Below are 22,602 nucleotides of genomic sequence, written 5' to 3'. Positions count from 1 at the left end.
CAATAGTGTTCTGTGAGTGTGTGTGAGTTGCAGGCGGGGTCAGTCTGTGCTGGATGGACAGTAGATCTATTATCTTACATTACAGCACATTGATGCATGCTAACACTGAGAATGTGTGTTTAAATGTGTGATTGTAATGTTTACAGTAACACAAGTGGCCTTTGAAACATTAACAAATAAAATGGCCAATATACTGTAGCAACATTCAAAATGATTTATTATCATGTTAAAGATAAAGAAAAGAAAAAGCTAAATTTTTCTGTATATTATTTCCAGAAAAGGCTGGTATTTGAACTGGGCTCTTCTCAACAGCAGTTCTAGACATTTACATTTATTCATTGATCAGATGCTTCTATCCAGACGTTATGTAGTGAAAACCACAATGGCAAAAAAAGCTCCTGAGCTGCTTCACCCTAGTTATGATCATGACAGACATCATATTTACAGTGAGACGCGCTTTCGATCGAGACTGATGCTGCACTTGTTGTCTGTTGGTAGTCGCGCCCATCACGTCTTCGTGGATTCTTCAAGACTCTGGAGGATATTTTCCAGAGATGTGTGAAAGTCACCAGCATTTTTACATTTTGAGCTGTTTTGTCCGATGATATCATTCAGTGTCGTCACTGTCGTGCGCGCGCCTGCAGCTGTGCGCGTGTTGTGAGCGCTGGAATATTGCCGTGAGTTCATAACGATATAAATCGCTTCACAAATAAATCACATCTTCAGAAACGGGCTCGGAGCGGAATCGCCGCGCTTGGTTTCACCGGGAGGATTCTGTTCGTGATTCGTGCGACAGATGAAAGGTTTCTGTGAGGAAATGAGAGACGAATGCATATATTGATGAAGGAGAGTGGTTTCTCGTGTGTGTGTGTGTCATCTCTTCAGAGACAGACGGAGCTCACAGTGATTGTGTTTGTTCTCTGATCGATCGGTCAGTCATGAGCTGGGCTCCGGAGGACGGCGCCATTCGCATCAATGTGGGAGGCTTCCGGCGGCGGCTGCTTTCCCAGCGACTCTCTCGGTTCCCAGAGACCAGGCTCGCGCGCCTGCTCCGGTGCCGCTCCAAAGAGTCCATCCTCGAGCTCTGCGACGACTACGACGACTCCGAGAACGAGTTCTACTTCGACCGCAATCCTGCGCTCTTCCCGTACGTCTTACACTTCTACAACACAGGGAGGCTTCACGTGATGGATGAGCTCTGCATCTTCTCCTTCAGTCAGGAGATCGAGTACTGGGGCATCGACGAGCTGTTCCTGGACTCGTGCTGCAGTGGCTCCTATCACTGCCGCAGGACGGAGCCCGAGGAGAGCGACTCGGAGGACAGGAGCGAGGAGGCCAGCACCACCTCCTCCTTCCACGAGATCCTGGAGTTCTACAGCGACGCCGGGAAATTTGACAAGCAGTCGCTGGGAAGCGTCCGGCGCAGGATCTGGCTGATGCTGGACAATCCCGGCTACTCGATCCCCAGCCGGCTCATCAGCATGTTCTCCATTCTGGTGGTGCTGGGCTCCATCGCCTCCATGTGCATGAACAGCATGAGCGAGTTCACGCTGCTGGACGCTGATGGAAAGCCCCGCGAGGATCCGCGCTTCGAGGCCGTGGAGCACTTCGGCATCGCCTGGTTCACGCTTGAGCTGCTGGCCAGATTCGCCGTGGCGCCGGACCTCCTGCGTTTCTTTGAACACCCGCTGAACCTGATTGACCTGGTGTCCATCCTGCCCTTTTACCTGACCCTGCTGATGCACCTGGTGGCGGAGAGTGGCCCGGCGCTGGCCAACCTGGGTCGAGTGGCTCAGGTGCTGAGGCTGATGAGGGTCTTCCGCATCCTGAAGCTGGCGCGTCACTCCACGGGCCTGCGCTCGCTCGGAGCCACGCTCAGGAACAGCTACAAGGAGATCGGCCTGCTGCTGCTCTATCTGGCTGTCGGAGTGTCCTTCTTCTCCGTCATGGCCTACACCGTGGAGAAGGAGGACAACGAGGGATTGAGCACCATCCCGGCCGGCTGGTGGTGGGCCACGGTCAGCATGACCACTGTGGGATACGGCGACGTGGTTCCCGGCTCCGTCGTGGGAAAACTGACCGCCTCGGCCTGCATACTGGCGGGAATACTGGTCGTGGTGCTTCCCATCACTTTGATATTTAACAAATTCTCTCTGTTTTATAAGAGACAGAAACAGCTGGAGATCGTCATGCGGAGCTGCGACTTCGACGGGGGATTAAAGGAGGCTCCGTCTGTGAATCTGAGGAATTATTACGCTCATAAAGTCAAAACACTGATGGCCAGTCTGTCCAACATGAGCCGCAGTTCACCCAGCGATCACAGTCTAAACGTGTCTCTGCATTGACAGGAACAGCGTGGCATTTGTGTGCATTTGCATCATGGATGTCGCACCTGATTCTGCTCTTCGTGGCAAGACACGCAAAGCATCTGATAAATCAACTTCTTCACCTGTGTTTTCTCTCAGTTTTCTCTCCTGTTGCCCAGCATGCACAGTGGCTTTGTTTAGTTCCAGGGAACACGTCTATATTACTGGAAGCTGTTGCTTCATTGGGTTTTAGCGCTGAATCTCTCCTGGTTGCTGAAAATTGAAATCTGAAATTAACTTTGAAACAATTGATTTTCAGTGAAGTTTTGTTGCTTTTGAATGAATTTCACACATCTATGAAACCAAATTTTCTATTCTACAGCTATCAGAGATTATCAGTCAAGCTATCATTCTTCTTTTGTTAATATTGCTATTGTTTAATTTGAATTGTAAATGCAGAATGTGATCCTGGCAGATGGGGTCAGAGGTCATACATCGTGCTGCACTCAAACAGTATATGGCTCATATGTAAATGTGATATATATATATATATATGTGTGTGTGTGTGTGTGTGTGTGTGTGTCGTGTGTGTGTGTGTCATTATGAGGTGTTTTCATGTGGATGTGGGGACAGAATCAGACTCATTACTGAATGTAATGACTTCTGAATCGGGTTATAATGAGCACAAATGTGTTTGTTACCAGGGTGGATTTGTGTCATATTTCTAGCTCGTCATTTTTTTTTTTTTGATTTTGAAAATTAATCCTGTTGACCACAGATTTATTTTTAGCATTATGGCTCTATTTTCATGAAACATTTACCCCCAAACTCTTATAACTGTAATGTGGAATAAAGTAAATGTCAGTGTTGTATACTGCCCTTAATTTATATAACAAATACTGTGTTGCAGTGGGAAGAATCAAACGAAAACCATCATTTAAATCATGGCAATTACATGACACTTAAGCACATTGTCTGAATGCATTACAGTAATGAAAATGTTTTTTTTTTTGTTTTTTTTGCATTATGGTAATAATGATAATTTTCAAGAAAAATGTTTTACTGCTCTTAATGGAACATGGTTTGGAAAATGGGCTTCATTTTCTAAATACCAAGGATTTTCCAGAGATTTAGATTTTCAGGTTTAGATCAGGACTCTAGGCCAGCGGTTTCATTATTTCAGTGTTTTCTGCTTCAAGTAGCTACTTTACCCGTTTTGCTGTGTGACAGGAGTATGGTCCTGCATGAAAATTGCTGGCTGATTGGGCGATGAACACAGGGAAGGAACTGCATGTTGCTACAGGAGCTTCTGATAAACATTTGCATTCAGCCTGAAGACATCCCCAAACCATGACACTTCCTCTTCCACGCACTTGGGGTTCAGTCTTTCCCCAGTTTGATGCCAAACAAAATGTTTTCTATTTGACCCAAATAAATTAAACTTGCTTTCATCACTAAAGTGAATTCTGGACCAGTTCTCCTCTCTCCACACAACAGGCTCCTCAGCAAAGGCTAGCCTTTTGATTCTCTCTGCTGATGAGCGGTTAGGTCACTGCAGAGTGCGTTTTCAATCTGACTTCTCTTAAAAGTCGAGACACTGTATGCTGAGACAGATCCTGACCCTGTTTAGCGCTGAACTGGCGAGCAATTCCAGCTGCAGTGTTGAACCGATTGTCCATTGAGAGTCTCCGTATTATCCATTATTTATATACTCTCGTGCATTTGTTTTTCATGGACGACCAGCCTTTTTGGGGTACTTGAATGAATTAGTGTCACTGTAAAGATGCAATATTCCAGAAATCACAGATTTGGAACAACAAACTTCTATTGGCTTTCATCTGGAGAATCTGCTGTCGGAGGGTCATGGCTCAGCATCTTGAAAAGTCAGTTAAAACTGTAAAGTTAGGCTGCCAGTTAAAGAGGGTTTGTCAGATAATTAAGGAAATTAGCACCTGGCCCCGGTTTTTCAAAAGTAATCCACTAGGATTTTGGATAACGGATTGGATCAAATCTTGAAAATGGGTTTTTCAAAAGAAAAAGCGGATTACATCACGTAATCCAATCTTGGTTTTGATCCGGATCAAACCTTTAGTTTGGGTTTTTCAGAACTTTTTTGTAGGATTTGGATCACTTTGATCCAAAAAATCTGGATTAAACTGATCCCATCAGAAGGGTGGATTCAGCGTGGATTTCATGCCCAAAATGTAATGAAAACTTTAAAAATGTATCAAATAATACTATATTTGGATCATGCAGTATCTTACAAGATATCCTATTTATTCATATGGTTTTAATTTTATTTGTTCATCCGTCAGGCTACAGTGATTAGGTAGGCTTTAACGTATTCAGCCTTTCAGTATAGGCCTACAGCAAAGTAGTAAGAGTTTGGCCTCATAAAATAATCCCCCAAACAGCTGTCAAAATTGACCAAAAACAATAAATTTTATTCTGTCACTAATTGATATATATATTCATCACAATCGAAAATATTTTTGTTTTTAGAATATTTATTAGTGATGCATGCAATGATGACAGAATAACCAAAAAAATGCAAAGAATGGCAATCACTGATTTTTGAAATCCAAAACAAATCCAAATCAGAAATAGTGTCTAACTATTGCGTCCCTTGTTGCACGTCCTGTTTGCTCGTTCTGGCAGAATGCAGGAGGTTGTTAGGGTCTCCAAGGGGCTCAGGTGCATCATTGTCAGCACAGAGAGGGACATTGCGCTTAGTAGCGATGTTGTGCAGGACAATACAGGCAAGGGTTATGTTGCATGCTTTCTGTGGTTCCGCTCTCAGGTAGTTAAGGCATGCAAAGCGCCTCTTAAGAACTCCATTTAAACGCTCAATTGCACATCTTGCTCTGCAATGAGCAGTGTTGAAGCGTGCCTGCGCCGGTGTATTTGCTGTTAGAAAAGGAGTCATCAGCCATGGTAGGAGTGGGTAGGCACTGTCTCCTAATATTATGCCATCCGGTCGGTTGGTTTGGAGGTCTCTATATAGAGCGCTCCCCCTCAGGATGCGTGCATCATGGACAGACCCAGGCCACTTGACAACGCAGTTGGTGATGATGAGGTCAGCATCACACACAAGTTGGACATTGATGCTGTGCCTCCCCTTTCTGTTTATAAACTCCCATTCATTCTCAGGAGGTGCTTGTATATGCACATGTGTGCAGTCGATTGCACCAATAGTATTGGGCATATTCCCCAAAAGAAAAAAGCTGCGCTTGGCCTGGGCAATCTGGTTGTCCTTTGGAAAAGAAACAAATTCATTGACCAGGCAGGCCAGTGCGATTGACACATCTCTCACCACATCACACACAGCTGATTTCACCACTCCCATATAGTCACCAACAACTTGATAGAAAGTCCCACATGCATCAAATCGGAGAGCAATGAGGATCTGGTCTCTCCACATCAGATGAGGAAGTCTGAAATTATTGTGGAGTATTTGACATTGTCTTTTTTTTTTATTCAATACATCTATATTTGAAACTTGTTATAAATATCCTCAATGTACAGTGTTTGTGTTGTAGGTCTCAGATGAGCGGACTGCTGGAAGAGGATGGGGTGGGGTTTTTCTTGTTTTTAGTTTTTTTTTAAATGTGTGTGTTTTCATTTCAAATAAAAATAAACTTATATTGACCCCACACTGGCTATTCTACTTGTTGCTCTTTACATATCTATAGTTCTACATTGTGATTTCCTATCCTGTTTGAGCACTGGTTATCCAGATTTGGTGATCCTGAAAAGTTCCTATCCGGATCAGATTGATCCAATCCGATGTTGCTTTGAAAAACTGGCTCAAAAGTAAGATGGATTACGTGATCACGGATCACGGAAATTTAGGATTACTAAATCCGGATCAATTTTATCCGGATTAAACCTTTTGAAAAACCGGGCCCAGGTGCGAGATTAGGTTTGGGATAACTCATTTAGGTTTTTTATACTGTGCTTCAGAATTTATGTAACTCATGAAATATTCTAAAAACAACTGTGCTTTTCCTTCTGTTAGGATAACTTCAAACAGGACTAAGCAGTGAACTCGAAATTTAGGAAATTGTAGGTTATTCTCTAATTTTGATCTTCACCATATTTATATATATATGTACACACAAACACACACACAAATATACTCCTTTGTTTATTAATTGACCTGGACAGATGATTTGTGTTTCTTTTTTACAAAATAAAAGTCACAACTTATTTCTGTTCTGTTCTATTTTATTTTATTCTGTCGTGTCGTGTCCTGTCCTGTCCTGTCCTGTCCTGTTCTGTTCTGTTCTATCCTGTTCTGTTCTGTTCTGTCCTGTTCTATTCTATTATCTTCTATTCTGTCCTGTCCTATCCTGTCCTGTTCTGTTCTATTCTATTCTGTTCTGTTGTGTCGTGTCGTGTCCTGTCCTGTCCTGTTCTGTTCTGTTCTATCCTGTTCTGTTCTGTCCTGTTCTATTCTATTATCTTCTATTCTGTCCTGTCCTATCCTGTCCTGTTCTGTTCTATTTTATTTTATTCTGTCGTGTCGTGTCCTGTCCTGTCCTGTTCTGTTCTGTTCTGTTCTATCCTGTTCTGTTCTGTCCTGTTCTATTCTATTATCTTCTATTCTGTCCTGTCCTATCCTGTCCTGTTCTGTTCTATCCTGTTCTGTTCTGTCATGTTCTGTTCTATTCTGTTCTGTCCTGTTCTATTCTATTATCTTCTATTCTGTCCTGTCCTATCCTGTCCTGTTCTGTTCTATCCTGTTCTGTTCTGTCCTGTTCTATTCTATTATCTTCTATTCTGTTCTGTCCTGTCCTGTCGTGATCTGTTCTGTTCTATTCTATCCTGTTCTGTTCTGTTCTGTTCTATTCTATTCTGTCCTGTTCTATTCTATCTCTGTTCTGTTCTGTTCTATTCTATTATCTTCTATTCTGGCGTGTCGTGATCTGTTCTGTCCTGTCCTGTCCTGTCCTGTCCTGTCGTGTTCTCTTCTCTTCTCTTCTCTTCTCTTCTCTTCTCTTCTCTTCTCTTCTCTTCTCTTCTCTTCTCTTCTATTCTATTCTATTCTATTCTATTCTATTCTGTCCTGTCCTGTCCTGTCCTGTCCTGTTCTGTTCTGTCCTGTTCTATTCTGTCATGTTCTGTTCTGTTCTGTTCTGTCCTGTCGTGATCTGTTCTGTTCTGTTCTGTTCTGTTCTGTTCTGTTCTATTCTATCCTGTTCTGTCCTGTCGTGGCGTGGCGTGTTGTGATCTGTTCTGTTCTGTTCTGTTCTGTCATGTTCTGTTCTGTTCTGTCCTATTCTATCCTGTTCTGTTCTATTCTATTCTGTCCTGTCCTGTCGTGGCGTGGCGTGTTGTGATCTGTTCTGTTCTGTCCTGTTCTATTCTATTCTATTATCTTCTATTATCTTCTATTCTGTTCTGTCCTGTCCTGTCATGATCTGTTCTGTTCTGTTCTATTCTATTATCTTCTATTCTGTTCTGTTCTATCCTGTTCTGTTCTGTTCTATTCTATTCTGTCATGTTCTGTTCTGTTCTATTCTGTCCTGTCCTGTCGTGGCGTTGCGTGGCGTGTCGTGATCTGTTCTGTTCTGTTCTGTTCTGTTCTGTTCTATTCTATTCTATTATCTTCTAGTCTGTTCTGTCCTGTCCTGTCGTGTTCTGTTCTATTCTATTCTGTTCTGTTCTGTTCTGTTCTGTTCTGTCCTGTCGTGTTCTGTTCTGTTCTGTTCTGTTCTGTTCTATTCTATTCTGTTCTGTTGTGTCGTGTCGTGTCGTTATCTGCTCTGTCCTGTTCTGTCCTGTTCTGTTCTGTTCTGTTCTGTCCTGTTCTATTCTATTATCTTCTATTCTGTTCTGTCCTGTCGTGTTATGTTCTGTTCTGTTCTGTTCTGTTATGTTCTATTCTATTCTATTCTATTCTATTCTATTCTATTCTATTCTATTCTATTCTATTCTGTTCTGTTCTGTTCTGTTCTGTACTGTTCTGTTCTGTTCTGTTCTGTCCTGTCGTGTTCTGTTCTGTTCTATTCTATTCTGTTCTGTTCTATTCTATTCTGTTCTGTCCTATTCTGTCGTGTTCTGTTCTGTTCTATTCTATTCTATTCTGTTCTGTCCTATTCTATTCTGTTCTGTCCTGTCGTGTTTCGTTCTGTTCTATTCTATTCTATTCTGTTCTGTTCTGTTCTGTCCTATTCTATTCTGTTCTGTTGTGTCATGTCGTGATCTGCTCTGTCCTGTTCTGTTCTGTTCAGTTCTGTTGTTCTGTTCTGTCCTGTCGTGATCTGTTCTATTCTATTCTGTTCAGTCCTGTTCCATTCTATTCTTGTCTATTCTGTTCTGTCCTGTCGTGATCTGTTCTGTTATGTTCTATTCTAATCTATTCTATTCTATTCTGATCTGTTCTAATCTATTCTGTTCTATCCTGTTTTGTTCTATTCTATCCTGTTCTGATCTGTTCTATTCTATTCTGTCATGTTCTGATCAGTTCCAATCTATTCTGTTCTGTCCTGTCATGTCGTGATCTGTTCTGTTCTATTCTATTCGGTTGTGTTGTGTTGTGTTCTGTTCTGTTTTGTTCTGTGCAGCTCATGGTTGTATGCTGCGGTCAGTGTTGGCCGTGGGTCTCTGCGTGTCATGCGTGTTCTGGTTCTCGTGTGTCGCCCGCAGGATCTCGTGGGAGAGCCGTCATGATGATGAGCTCCGTTCCCTTGGAAACACGCTTTCTGCTTCCTCTGCTCAGCATGTTTCTGTCGCAGCTGTAGAAACTGGATTAAACTGCAGCACAAACACAAGTTTGCTCATATCACATAATATTTGTACATTATTTTCAAATTCACTCATATTTTGTTTCATATTGTTCTATATTATGTTTTTATAATGAAAGTTGACTGTAAAGTCTTCATGGCTTGTCGATGATGAGGAGGTTGTTTCCAGTCTCCTCGCTGAGAAGAAGTGATTCTCTTTGGAGGGAAACCGAGCTGTCAGCAGAAATCACCATGAACCGCTTTCTTCTCATTGCCGTCAGTGCAGTGCATGATGGGTATCTCTCTATCCCACATCACTCTGATGAGACTGTATGTGAACATTGCAGTCTCTCATCTCATGTCAATCTCTCCCCTCAGAGTAAGAACAGCCTCACTAACGAGCAGCCGGACAGTGTCTCCCTCTGCTGGTGAGAAGATGCAGCACAGCAGCGCAGATGAAAACAGGTAAAAACTGTGTATCAACAGAATAAAGAAGTCACAGTTTATCCATTTAAACTGCAGCTGAAGTCCATCACCGTTTAACTGGAATAAATAAGTGCAAAAGCTGTGGCTCATGTGGAAGAGAAGTCAGCTGTGAGTTAACTGTAGCTGAAATATATATACCAATGGAAGGAGTCACATCAATCCTAATCACTAACATTAGCAGTGATGGTTTTTCTTGAATGCCAAAATGAAATATTTCCATTAAATAACATAAATGAACATTGATTTCTGTTCTGTATTGATGTATTTCCGATTGAAGCAGAGGCTGGGCAGGACAGATTTAAGAATTTAACTCTTCTTTTAATTAGCTGATATATTTGTATTCAAGATTCAAGATTCAAGAGTTTTATTTGTCACATACACAATTATACAGAGTATAACCAGCAGTGAAATGTAGGTCAGGTCCGCTCCAAGGACAGTGCAATTATAAAGAATACAAATATTAAGAAGAAGTACAAACATAAAATAAAAGATAAGATAAAATAAGATAAGATAGGATACAAAATATAAATATAAATGTGCAGAACCACAGTATCATCAGCGAATTTAACAATGGATGTGGAGCTGTGAGAGGACACGCAGTCATGCGTGTAGAGAGAGTAGAGCAGGGGACTCAGGACACAGCCCTGTGGGGCTCCTATGTTCAGAGTGATGGAGTTTGAGGTGAACTGGCCAACTTTCACCACTTGAGGTCTGCCGGTGAGGAAGTCTTGAATCCAGTCACAGAGTGAGGAGTTTAGGCCGAGGTCTGTGAGTTTAGATGCCAGCTTGATGGGGACTATAGTGTTGAAAGCTGAGCTATAGTCAATGAATAGCAGCCTTACATAATTCCCATTGTTGCTGTCCAAGTGTGTGAGGGAAGAGTGGAGGACGTGAGAGATGGCATCGTCCGTGGATCTGTTTGGGCGATAGGCAAACTGAAGAGGGTCCAAAGTATCAGGGATGGAGGAGCAGATGTGGCTCTTTACAAGTCTCTCAAAAACCTTCATGACTATAGATGTGAGGGCAACTGGGCGATAGTCATTCAGGCAAGAGGGTTTATTGTTCTTTGGCACAGGGATAATAATGGATTTTTTTAATGGAGTGGGAACCACGGAGGTAGCAAGGGACTCATTAAAAATGGAAGTGAACAAACCAGCGAGCTGATCGGCGCAGGACCTCAGAACACGGCCGGTTATCCCATCAGGTCCGGCTGCTTTCCTGACGTTCACTCTCTTTAGCGCCCTCCGAACCTCATCCTCCGACACGGTGATTACAGGATCATCGCTGCTCTGCCTGCTGCTTCCTGACGCGCCGCCGCCGTTGCCATCGAAGCGGCTGTAGAAGATGTTTAACTCGTCGGCCAGCAGCGGATCTGCTCTCACCTCCGCGGAGGATTTGTTTCCGAAGGCACAGATGGTCCTCAGTCCCTGCCACATCCGTCGAGAGTCGTTGAGCTGGAAATGAGACTCAATTCTCTCTCTGTATCTGTGTTTAGCGGCTCTTACTGCGCGTCGGAGAGCATAGCACGATGCTTTGTACTCGCTCGTATTCCCAGACAGAAGAGCCTCATTGTAAGCGGCAGTGCGTGTGTTAACCGCGGCACGGATTGTTCTGTCCACCCACGGTTTCTGATTGGAGAATGCCTCCATGTAGAATGTATAGCGCTTTTTATGATACAAATCATTGCAAATCAGCTCTACAGGAAATTAAGTTTCCACAATATATTTATATATTGCAGAACCTTAATATATTTAACTTATGGCAATATTAGGTAATTGTGTATGTTGTCTGAGCGTTGGCATCCTCTGAGGTCCTCTGAGGGGTTGGTATTATCTTTTCTCAGGTGTTCGGTCATCTCAGATCATTTAAGGGTTGGATCCAGACTGAAGCTTCTGTCATTCCTAGTTACCACGGGATGTTAATCAACAGAGAAACAAATACAGACATAATTAGCGTAGCTGCTGTTCCATCTAAGAAAAAATTATTTGTTCAACCCAAGCTAAAGAATAATAATAATGTACATTTGATCAGATATAACTGCAGTACAAGATTATAAGATGCATTATGTGAATGCTTGGCTAAAGAGATGTGTCTTTAATCTAGATTTAAACAGAGAGAGTGTGTCTGAACCCCGAACGTTATCAGGAAGGCTATTCCAGAGTTTGGGAGCCAAATGTGAAAAAGCTCTACCTCCTTTAGTGGACTTTGCTATCCTAGGTACTACCAAAAGTCCAGAGTTTTGCGACCTTAGGGAGCAGGTTGGATTGTAGCGTGATAGAAGACAAGTTAGTGTTAGGCTGTGTTCTGGCAGCGGCTGAGCCAGAAAGTGAGCCAGCTCTGGCCCAGTAATGGTTTCCAGATTTGGCTAGGCTTTGGATGTGCGGATCTGGCCCAATTTGCACTGAGACACGGCACATTTAGCCACATTCGGCCCGATTACGGACCATAAGGGCTGGTCTGATTTTGGCTGAGATATGGGCATGCATACAAGGACCAGCTTAGGTTGAGTGCTGGGGGTGGGTCTCCGTTTACAATGTGGTAAATAGTATGTAGCAGTGACTCTTAAACTTAAACATAATATCTTTTACCTGCCCATTTTATGTTATTTCTTAGTGTATTTTTTTATTTTAATTCCTATTAATATTTTTTCTTTTTATCCAACATTCTCTTTTTTCTTTAACTACAGTTGGAAATTAATTATTTAATTCATTTAATGAAACGAGCTTAAAGTGGTTAAGGGAATTTAAAAAAAAATTCTTTATGAGTTTCAATACATGCACACTAGCTTTGACATCTAATGACAAAACCTGACGGGTTTTTTGTGCTGCTAATTGCCAGAAGACCAGAAGAACTTGCTACCCTGGTGAGTAAACATTTGATAATCTAACATGTAATATCATTTTAAACCATTCTAAACATATAACAACCAACTAAGATGGCACCGCAGATGGCAGCTACAGTGCTTTGCTCTTCAGTGTTTGTACTGTTTTTGTTTGTTTTTCCTGTTTTTTGTTTCTCAAATATGATCAGTTTTACCAGGGATGACCTGCTGAACATTCGGCAGAACACACCGTAGCTCTGGTCAAATGCTTCAGGAGGACGCGCAGATGGGGGAAGCGAGCAGGCGCGCTCGTGAAGCTCAGACAGCGCGGATTTCGAATGCCGTTGCCTAGCATCCATGTGGTGAATCTCCTCTCTCTACCCAACAAAACGGACGAACGGCGGGACGTGCTTCTATATCAATGAGAGGTGGTGTCCAGATGTAACTGTGTTAAAGAAGAAGTGCTGTTCAGATCTAGAAACGCTCTTCATTAACTGCAAGCCGTTCTATTCGCCGCGGGAGTTCTGCTCGTTCATTCTCGTGAGTGTTTACATTCCACCGCAAGCGCACGTGAGCACAGCTCTACAGAAACTCGCTGATCTGATCACAGAGAGTGAACAACAACACCCGGACTCTGTTTTAATCATTCTCGGGGACTTTAATAAAGCAAATCTCTCCCGTGAACTGCCAAAATACAGACAGCACATCACATGTCCCACCAGAGACAGTACTATACTGGATCACTGTTACACAACAATAAAGGACGCATATCACTCTGTTCCACGAGCAGCTTTAGGACTCTCTGATCACTGTTTGGTTCATCTTATTCCATCCTACAGGCAGAAACTTAAGTCTGCAAAACCTGTGTTAAGATCTGTTAAAAGATGGACTAACGAAACAGAGCGGGATCTACAAGCCTGTTTCTCTCTCACTGATTGGACTGTTTTTGAAGCCGATGCAAATGATCTGGACGAGCTCACAGAGACTGTAACATCATATATCAGTTTCTGTGAGCATATGTGCATTCCTACCAGGACTCATCTAATCTACAACAATGACAAACCATGGTTCACTGCAAAACTCAGGTCCGTCAGGCCAAAGAAGATACTTACAGAAAGGTGATAAAGTCTTGTATAAACAGGCCAAATACACACTGGAAAAGGAGATCAGAGTGGCAAAGAGGCCACTCTGATTTTTTTTTTTTTAATAATGAATTATTCTGACAAGCTAAGGAACTTAACAAATTCTCTTCCAGTGATTCTGCTTCAGTGTGGAAAGGTATGAAAGATATCACCAGTTACAATTCACCATCCCCCAGCACTCTGGAGAATCAACACCTGGCAGACGACTTAAACAAGTTTTATTGCCGGTTTGAACGATCACCCCACACCCGCCCAGAACACCCCTCCACACAACCATTCACACCTCCAGCAACCCCCCTCTCCCCCACACCTTCAATTCAGATCAGTGAAGATGACGTGTGCCAGGTCTTCAGGAAGAACAAAAGAAGGAAAGCACCTGGTCCAGACGGTGTGTCACCAGCCTGCCTAAAAATCTGTGCTGATCAGCTGGCCCCCATCTTCACACAGATCTTCAATAGATCACTGGAGCTGTGTGAAGTCCCCTCATGCTTCAAACGCTCCACCATCATCCCCGTCCCAAAGAAACCCAAAATTACTGGACTTAATGACTACAGACCCGTGGCCCTAACGTCTGTAGCCATGAAATCATTTGAAAGACTGGTTTTGGCTCATCTGAAGGGATATTCACATTGACTCTATTTTCAAAAAGGCCCAGCAGAAGGTTGTACTTCCTTCGCCAACTGAGGAAGTACAATCAGCCACAGGAGCTGCTGAAACAGTTCTACTGTTCATCACTGAATCCATCCTCTGCGTGTCAATAACTGTCTGGTTCAGCTCAGCTACCAAATCTGACCTCAGACGACTACGGAGGGTAGTCCGGACTGCTGAGCGAATCATTGGTACAACCCTCCCCACTCTCCAAGAACTGTACTTATCCAGAGTGAGCAAAAGGGCTGGTAAAATCACTCTGGACCCCTCACATCCAGCACACTCCCTCTTTGAACTGTTACCGTCTGGTCGACGCTACAGAGCTCTGAGCACCAGAACAACCAGACACAGAAACAGTTTCTTCCCTCAGGCAATCCATCTCATGAACACTTGACAATAAACGTGGAACACACAACTCTATACATTATTTATTCACCACACTTATTTTTTATTTATTTTTTTCATTTCAAATTTGCACATATCAGACCTGTACACACATAATTGTCTATATTATATATTGTGTTTTTGCTGTTTTGCTACCTGGGATTAGTTCACCCAAACATCATCACTCTGTCAGTGGAACACAAAGATATTTTGAAGAATATTGGGAGGCAAAAAAAAACCCCACTCAAGATATTTCTCAAAATATTTTATGTTCCACAGAAGAAAGAATACAGGTTTGAATGACTTGAGGGAGAGTGATTGATGACCGTGTTCGTCTGACTGATCCACATACTGCAGAGTTCCTCACGCTCCTTACCTTAACCTTAACCTTAATTCCACTGGCGCCGTTTTTTGGGCATCCTTGTTTTTGTTTTACCTTGTGCCAGGATATTGCCATCTTGAGTATCCGATGGTCAGGAAGACGTAAGATGTGTCTGACGAAACGAATACAGCGTTCGGTGACGGTCGCGGAGAGGGGCTGTGTGTGTGCACCAGACGGTATACTTCCATGTTTGTAACATGGTTAGTGATCTTGAGGATGTGTCACAAACAACAGAAGTGGAAAACGTCCAATTTTCGAGCGATGGTTTCGGTCATCTTCAGTCATCTCTATGAGAGATAGGTCGCTATCGGCACAACGATCATAGCCAGGAGTCGCAGTTTAATCTGCAGAGAGCGGGAAAGCGAGTTCCAGATTGGACGAAGTCGCTGGAACACGGCAGATGCTTCACCGATGCGGCAGATGACATCTCGTTCTACATCCCCATTTGAGGAGACAACACTGCCAAGATAAGTGAAGTTTGCAACTTCCTCCACTTTTTTTCCATCGATTGTAATCGGTACTCTTGAGTTTACATAACCGATGTGAACAACTTTGGTCTTCTGTTCATTAATTCGGAGTCCATCGTTGGCCGCTTGAGTTTCTAGAGCCATAGTGAGGTCTCGTAGGGCAGTTTGGGTCAGGCCGAGAATGATGATATCATCGGCAAAGTCGAGATCATCAAGGAAGAGATTACCAACTGTCCAAGGTATGCCGATGTGTAGGCAGTCGATGGAGTGGCAGGCAACAAAGTCGATGACAAGGAGGAGTAACACCCGTGAAAGCACACATCCTTGTCGTATGCCAGTTTCAATCGAAAATAAATCAGTTCTTCCTTCTTCCATCTGTACACAGCATTGAGAGCCTTGGTAAAGGTTGTGAAAACGTTTACAAATTGAGATGGAATTCCATAAGCCCGGGCTTATAGTGTTTCTCGGGGCGCTGAGTCAAAGACCTTGACAAAGTCAATAAAGTTCAGTGAGATCCACTATTGGTATTCCAGTGATTGTTCAATCACTTGTCGCAGAACAAAATTCTGCTCAATGCAGGATCGACCACTTCAGAAGTCCGCTTGTTGATCTCTAACGCAAGCATTGACAATTCGTCAGAGGCGGTTTAGAAGGACAATAAAAAATACCTTTCCAGGTACCAATAGGAGGGTTATACCCCACCAGTTATCACACTTGGAGAGATTGCCTTTTTTTTGGGAATGTGATGATCATACCTCGTTTCCATTCCTCAGGGACTGCTGAGGTTGCCCAGCAAGCACTGAGCAAATCCATCAGGGCATCAACAAGGCACTGGTCACCAGATTTGAGTAGTTCAGGTGGGATCTCATCCAGGCCTGCAGCCTTGCCATTCTTGAGTGCCAGGATCGCACTTTTCGTTTCCGCTGCTGTGATCGTGTCAAGGTTCACTGGGAGATCAGGTATAGGGTTTCCATTGTTTGCTTCATTTTGTTGTATTGTGCAGCAGTAAAACAATCACACAGTTCTTTCTTACACGTCCAAATATATCTTTGACTTGTTAGTTTTGATACTTTTAATAAGTTGACAATGACAATGACAATGACAATTTATTTATATAGCACAATTCATTTCAACTTCTGTCGACCAATGTGCTTTCCAGTAAGACTTTAAAAACAGAAAAACACACACAATGAACAAACAGTAAAATTATGACATTTAACTATGCCGTCAGCCATACGCTTTAGAAAATAAAAATGTCTTTAGCCTGGACTTGAAGATATTAACAGAAGAAGCTTGTCTAATGGAGAGTGGCAAGGTGTTCCAAAGCCTGGGGGCAGCAATACAAAAGGCACGATCACCCCTGCACTTAAGCCTCGACCTAGGTGTAAAAAATAGATCCTGGTTGGAAGACCGAAGGGATCTAATGGGTGGATATTCAGTCAGTAACTCACAAAGATAGGTAGGAACCAAACCATTTTGAGATTTATAAACGAGGAGCAAAACTTTAAAATCCACTCTAAAACAAACAGGCAACCAATGTAATGAGCGTAAAATAGGAGTAATATGCTCCCTCTTCTTGACCCCGCTCAAAAGTCGAGCCGCAGCGTTTTGAACAAGCTGCAAGCGGGATATAGCTGTCTGGCTAATTCCAAAATAAAGTGAGTTACAGTAGTCCAGCCTAGATAAAATAAAAGCGTGAATTACTTTTTCAAAATCTTTAAAAGAAAGAAAAGGCTTTGCTTTAGAGAGTAAACGCAGCTGAAAAAAGCAAGCTTTGACTACTGAATTTATTTGACGGTCAAACTTTAAGCCATCATCAAAAATGAATCCCAGGTTTTTTACCCATGGTTTCAGACATGGAGACATCTCACTCAGATCCAATTTTGGGGAATCTAAAGATTCAGAAGGGCTAAAAACAATAATTTCAGTTTTCTTTTCATTAAAAATTAAGAAATTTAATGAAAGCCAAGCCTTCACATCCGCCAAACATGCCATAAGAGACTCAAAACCCACAGAATTCCGTTTAACAGGCAGATAAACCTGAGTGTCATCCGCATAGCAGTGAAATGATAATCCATGTTTTCTAAAAATCGAGCCAAGAGGGAGCATATAAAGAGAAAAAAGCAGAGGAGCCAGAATAGAACCCTGGGGAACCCCACAAGGTAAAGAAGAATTTCTCGAGTAATGTTCACCCATCTTGACTGAAAAACTCCTATTTGCAAAATACGATTTAAACCAATCTAGAGCTATACCTCTTAAACCAATGCAATGTTCTAATCGATCAATGAGAATAGCATGGTCAACTGTATCGAAAGCGGCCGTCAAATCTAAGAGCACAAGAACTGCAAAATCCCCAGAATCACATGATATTAAAATATCATTAAGAACCTTCAAAAGCGCAGTCTCAGTGGAATGGCATTTACGAAAACCTGACTGAAATGTTTCAAACATTAAGTTATCAGCTAAAAAACTTTGTAGCTGTGAGAAAACAATTTTTTCCAGAATCTTGGAAATGAAAGGCAAATTAGAAATAGGCCTAAAATTCGTTAAAACTGATGAGTCCAGATTCTGATTTTTGAGCAATGGATAAACTACTGCATGCTTTAAGCAATCAGGCATAATACCAGATTCTAAACTGCGATTAATTATAATCAAGAGATACGCGGCAACATCAGTAAAAATTTGCTTAAATAAAAAAGGGGGAATTATATCCAAAGATGAGCCCGAAGGTTTAAGCTGCTCAACTATTTCCAGCAAATCTGAACGTGAGACCAGTTCAAACTGACTAAAAAAAGTAGTAGAGATAGAGAGGTTTGATGGATTAGAAAAAGAGGGAGTTATCCCCAGCCGGAGATCCCTAATTTTCCTATCAAAAAATAATAAAAATTCTTCACATGATGGAGAAGAAACCCCAGGGGCTAGACCGGCCGAAGGGTTGAGAGTAGCATTAATAATATTAAAGAGAGTCTTTGGACTAGAGCAGTTCTTATTAATAATAGCTGACAAATGTTGACAAATGTTGGCAAGTTACTCTAATAAATAATATTTCTACAGAAGTATTTTTCTCATGAACTTCTAACTTTTACTTGAATCTATATTATATTGTCATTGTTAGGAACTTTGCGTGTGTGTGTGTGTGTGTGAGAGAGTGTGTGGGTGTGTGTTTGTGTGAGAGAGAGTGTGTGGGTGTGTGTTTGTGTGTGTGTGTGTGTGTGTGTGTGTGTGTGTTGGGCTCTGATTTAGGGATCAGACTAGTTAATCACAGAGGATGAGTGGAATGAACGCAGCAGCTACACAAACACCATCAGTGCAGGAAATGATGCGTGTGTGTCTGTGTGCTCATATTTGGTTCCAAACAGGAGGTTGTTTCAGTGTGTGTGTTGTAATTTATTGAGCTAAAGATGATGACGACGATGATGATGATGATGATGATGATGAGAGCACGCTGTTGTACACGTGTCTGTGGGCTGTGTGTCTGTGACTCTCAGACGTCTGAATCCCGGCTGCTACCTAGAACATTCTCTCTGAGGGCCTGAAATAGCACAGCAGACACGGCTGGGTTTAACTCATTAGTGCTCATTAACTATCGTCTCACCCAAACACAAACTCTCTCGCACATGTGTCTGTCCTGTCAGGCCTCTGCAGGTGAGAATACAGCTGTTTAATGCAGCATTGAAATATTATGTGCTTTGAAAAAATGTTACATGTTAAACAAGGAATCATCTTCACGTTACGTTACATTAGCGCCACTCGTTTCATGATCTGTTATGTTAGTTGAGCCAAACCGCTGTTATTCTGCTCAAACCTTTGAGCTGCATCCGTCTGCTATCAGCTCAGATAATCGAGCGCTTGTGAAGAGGCGACTGTCTCTCTGACCCTGAGAACACACACCTAATGCTTTTATAATGCAACCTTTTACCAAAGCAGCCTTTGTCCTAAACACACACAGACACACGAGACAAGGTGACACGATAGTGATCCTCATTAGGCATCCACAGAGACATTAGCGCTCATAATGTTTTCCTAACACACACACATGCTCTGAGCTCATTCTTCAAACTCCTATAGCAACATGAATCTGTCTGCGCTAATTGCACACACCTTCTGTCACAGCAGCGTCTTTATGGCCAGCAGAGACAGACAGACAGGCGGAGCATCCCCACCAGCAAAGAGCCCTCAAATGTGGCAGAGCCACATCGCATCGAGGGGCCATATCGCTTAATTTGTGTCCTCGGTTAGCCATTGTGACGCCAGTCGTAGGGGCCGCGGGTCCCAGCACCGATGGAGCCGGTGATACGTGATGTGCCGTTATCTTATCAGTGTCATCAGCACAGCGGGAGGATTGACACGCTAACGATAAGACATGTTTTATTCTCCAGGATAACGCAGTGAACACGCCTGGAGTTGTCATGATGTCGAGCGCATCAGGTGTGTTTGCAGCGCTGCCTGTCGAAACACATAGAGGTTCTCCTGCAGGGAGAGAGACAGTTACACATGACATCTCTTGAAAGCCTCAGTTCCATCTCCTAGACAACAGTGAGATCAAATGGAGACTTTTGCTGAAGTCACATGCATTTTTATAGCTTCTTCTCAATGCAATGACTTTTATTTTTCTTAAGGACTGGAATTAAAGCTATTTGGACACATTAAAGGGGCCATGAACTGCCTCTGTTTTTTATTTTGTACTGTTCTCTGAGGTCCACTTATAATGTTTTTACATCAAAAAACATCATAATGTAAAAGTAATAGGCTATTTTCTGTCCTGTTTTTAACCCCCTCATCAGAACGCTCTGTTTGAATAGCTGCGGAGGATTGTAGACTCTGAAGTAAACGCCCACTGCTGTGATTGGCTAATAGCTGTGTATGATTGACAGCATACATTCCTCACAGAGGGATTGTTTAACAGACAAAGCAATAATGAAAACAGTAATGAAAACAAGAAAGTATTGAGTTCTAAAACTTACAGGATGTTTTTATATTGTGTCAAAAGATCAAGGGAATTTAGTTTTCACTGTTCATGACTCCTTTAAGAGGTTTCTCACCCATCTCTTCTGGATACTTAAAAGTATGAATTTCTTTCTCAAAAGTGTTTTGTAACCAAGAAGTGAAAGGTGTCCATGAAGTTTCCTGCACTTTATTGATAACAGACAGCATGATTGTGCAGAGTTTGACTGATGGCATTGATCCATGAGTTGTTTCTGCTTGTTCATCAGTGTTCGTCAGGCAGTGATTGACAGCGTGATGGTATCTCCTGCGTCTACAGTAGCTATGCTTCTGCTCTTTTTCCTCTGCTGGCATGGAGCAATGCTGCATGGCCCTGCGTCCCAGGATAAGCTGAAAATAAAAAGCAACCTCCCTGCTGGGAATCTTTTGCCAGCTTTATTACGAGCAAAGGTCTGCAGCAGCTGGCACATCGAGGTCCCGGCCCGCTCTATCTTATCTCCCATCAGCCGTAAATATTCAACTGAGAGGAGCAGCGAGAGCCCATCTTCTTTTCTGACGTTCACACATTCTGAGACTCAATAGAAACATTCAGCGCTGGAGGAGTGAACGACAGGACATTTCACTTTAGTGATCCTTCTATCATTCTGCTTATCTGATTACATTTATGCAAAGTCATGCATGCCTCAAATCAAACTTGCAATTGACAATAACAGTTTTTTTTCTTTTTATATCGTACTTTCCGAAGAGAGGCACACAACAAATACTTTGTTTATATTTGTGAAAACTGTGTTGATTTGCTCTGCTTTGTTGTAGTTCCTGTAGAATCGAGTGGTTCAGCACTGCCCTGCTGAATGTAGCTCGGACCATCAACATTTTAAAAGTTTAATACTATTCACTGGTAGCAGGATTTTACAGGGCCATCTTTCCATTTAATCACCAATTAACTACTGTAAACTGTTATCTTTGGGAAAGACACACCTTTGAACGCTATCATGGATCAGCAGTTAGTGACAAAAGGTGATAAAACCATATAGCGAGAGAAAAAAGCTGTGAGGGAGATTGTGCTGGTTGAGCGGCGGGGTGAAGGGCGCTCGTAAATCTCTCAGGCGGGTTGGTCAGGAGAATGAGGGTCCGTTAGTCAGTGAGTGTGAGACGGTAGTGTTTCTCCTCATGTGAAGGTCCAGATGGGAGCAGGGCAGCTGAAGGGTCAGAACTCACTGTGCAGGACTGTACGAATGAACAAATGTAAATCTGGTTATTGACCTGGCTGATATCGGTCGCTCACAGTGGAAGGATAGATATACTTAACTGATATGATTTATCAGGAACATCTGATAAAAACATGATGACTCAACCATGAAGTATATTATGATATTATGATGAAAACGTTGTGAGATGTTATTTAGTTCAGATGTGATTATATTGATGGGATAATGAATGATGAGTGTGTGATGATGGGTTAAGGTTAGCTGGTTGAGTGTGTTTTGTGTATTGGTGAGTGAATGTGCTGTAACACCGAAGCTGTTACGCAAGCGCTGTGTCATAAACTACTGTTTTACTGTCATAAAGCAAGGTGTGTTTATGGCTGTGTGTATATGTTTCTATGTTCACACACTTTTATAAGCAGCTTGTTAAAAATCAAATGCAAATGTTATTGAATTAAAGGACAAACAGCTGCTGCTGGTCTTTATAGATGCGTGAATGTATGCGGAACGTTGATTGTGACTGTTAAGATTTTTTGCAGGTTTGACATTTCATATCACAGTCAGTGTGCTGTTATGAGTGGGGTGATGATATGTGTTTATCTGCTGGTTAAAGGTGTCTCACAGATTCTCCTAGACGCTCACTGTAAAAAAGCCCATGTTCAGATCGTATTCCTTCCATTATAAGGGCTGTACAGATATTATGTGCTGACCTTTACATTTACATTTATTCATTTAGCTGACGCTTTTATCCAAAGCGACTTACAATTGCTATATATGTCAGAGGTCGCACGCCTCTGGAGCAACTAGGGGTTAAGTGTCTTGCTCAGGGACACATTGGTGTCTCACAGTGGATTAACCCGGGTCTCTCACACCAAAGGCATGTGTCTTATCCACTGCGCCATCACCACCCTTTAAATTGAACTGAGGAGGTGTGGTTTATTCAGTGATCGCGTGAGAGTGAATCAGTTCAGTTCGAAAACAGCCGAGTAAAAGCAGAGGTCCTGCAATCTCACCTGCAAAGCAGCAATTTCTGTTGTGTTGCTAGCATTCATCGCATGTTTATGCGGTTTTTCCATCCCTGATTAAGTT

At 42.5% G+C, this 22,602-nt stretch overlaps 2 protein-coding genes across 2 annotated transcripts; one reads left to right on the top strand and one right to left on the bottom strand.

Annotated features, from left to right (window-relative positions):
* Positions 1-938: 938 nt before the first annotated feature.
* kcns2 (potassium voltage-gated channel modifier subfamily S member 2) lies at positions 939-2,345 on the top strand (the record flags this gene model as incomplete). The annotated part of the gene is made up of 1 exon (XM_079445864.1): positions 939-2,345. The coding sequence occupies one exon, from the start codon at positions 939-941 to the stop codon at positions 2,343-2,345; it is 1,407 nt and encodes a 468-aa protein (XP_079301990.1).
* Positions 2,346-4,920: 2,575 nt separating this feature from the next.
* Positions 4,921-5,727, bottom strand: LOC306887862 (putative nuclease HARBI1; the record flags this gene model as incomplete). Its single annotated transcript, XM_079445863.1, has 1 exon — positions 4,921-5,727. One exon carries the CDS (start codon positions 5,725-5,727, stop codon positions 4,921-4,923), a length of 807 nt encoding a protein of 268 aa, XP_079301989.1.
* Between the last annotated feature and the right edge of the window lie 16,875 nt (positions 5,728-22,602).

Source organism: Barbus barbus (genome assembly GCF_936440315.1).
Source record: "Barbus barbus genome assembly, chromosome: 21".
Classification (NCBI taxonomy): domain Eukaryota; kingdom Metazoa; phylum Chordata; class Actinopteri; order Cypriniformes; family Cyprinidae; genus Barbus; species Barbus barbus.
Note: the sequence above shows the minus strand (reverse complement) of the source record. Positions and strands in the feature narration are given on the sequence as shown.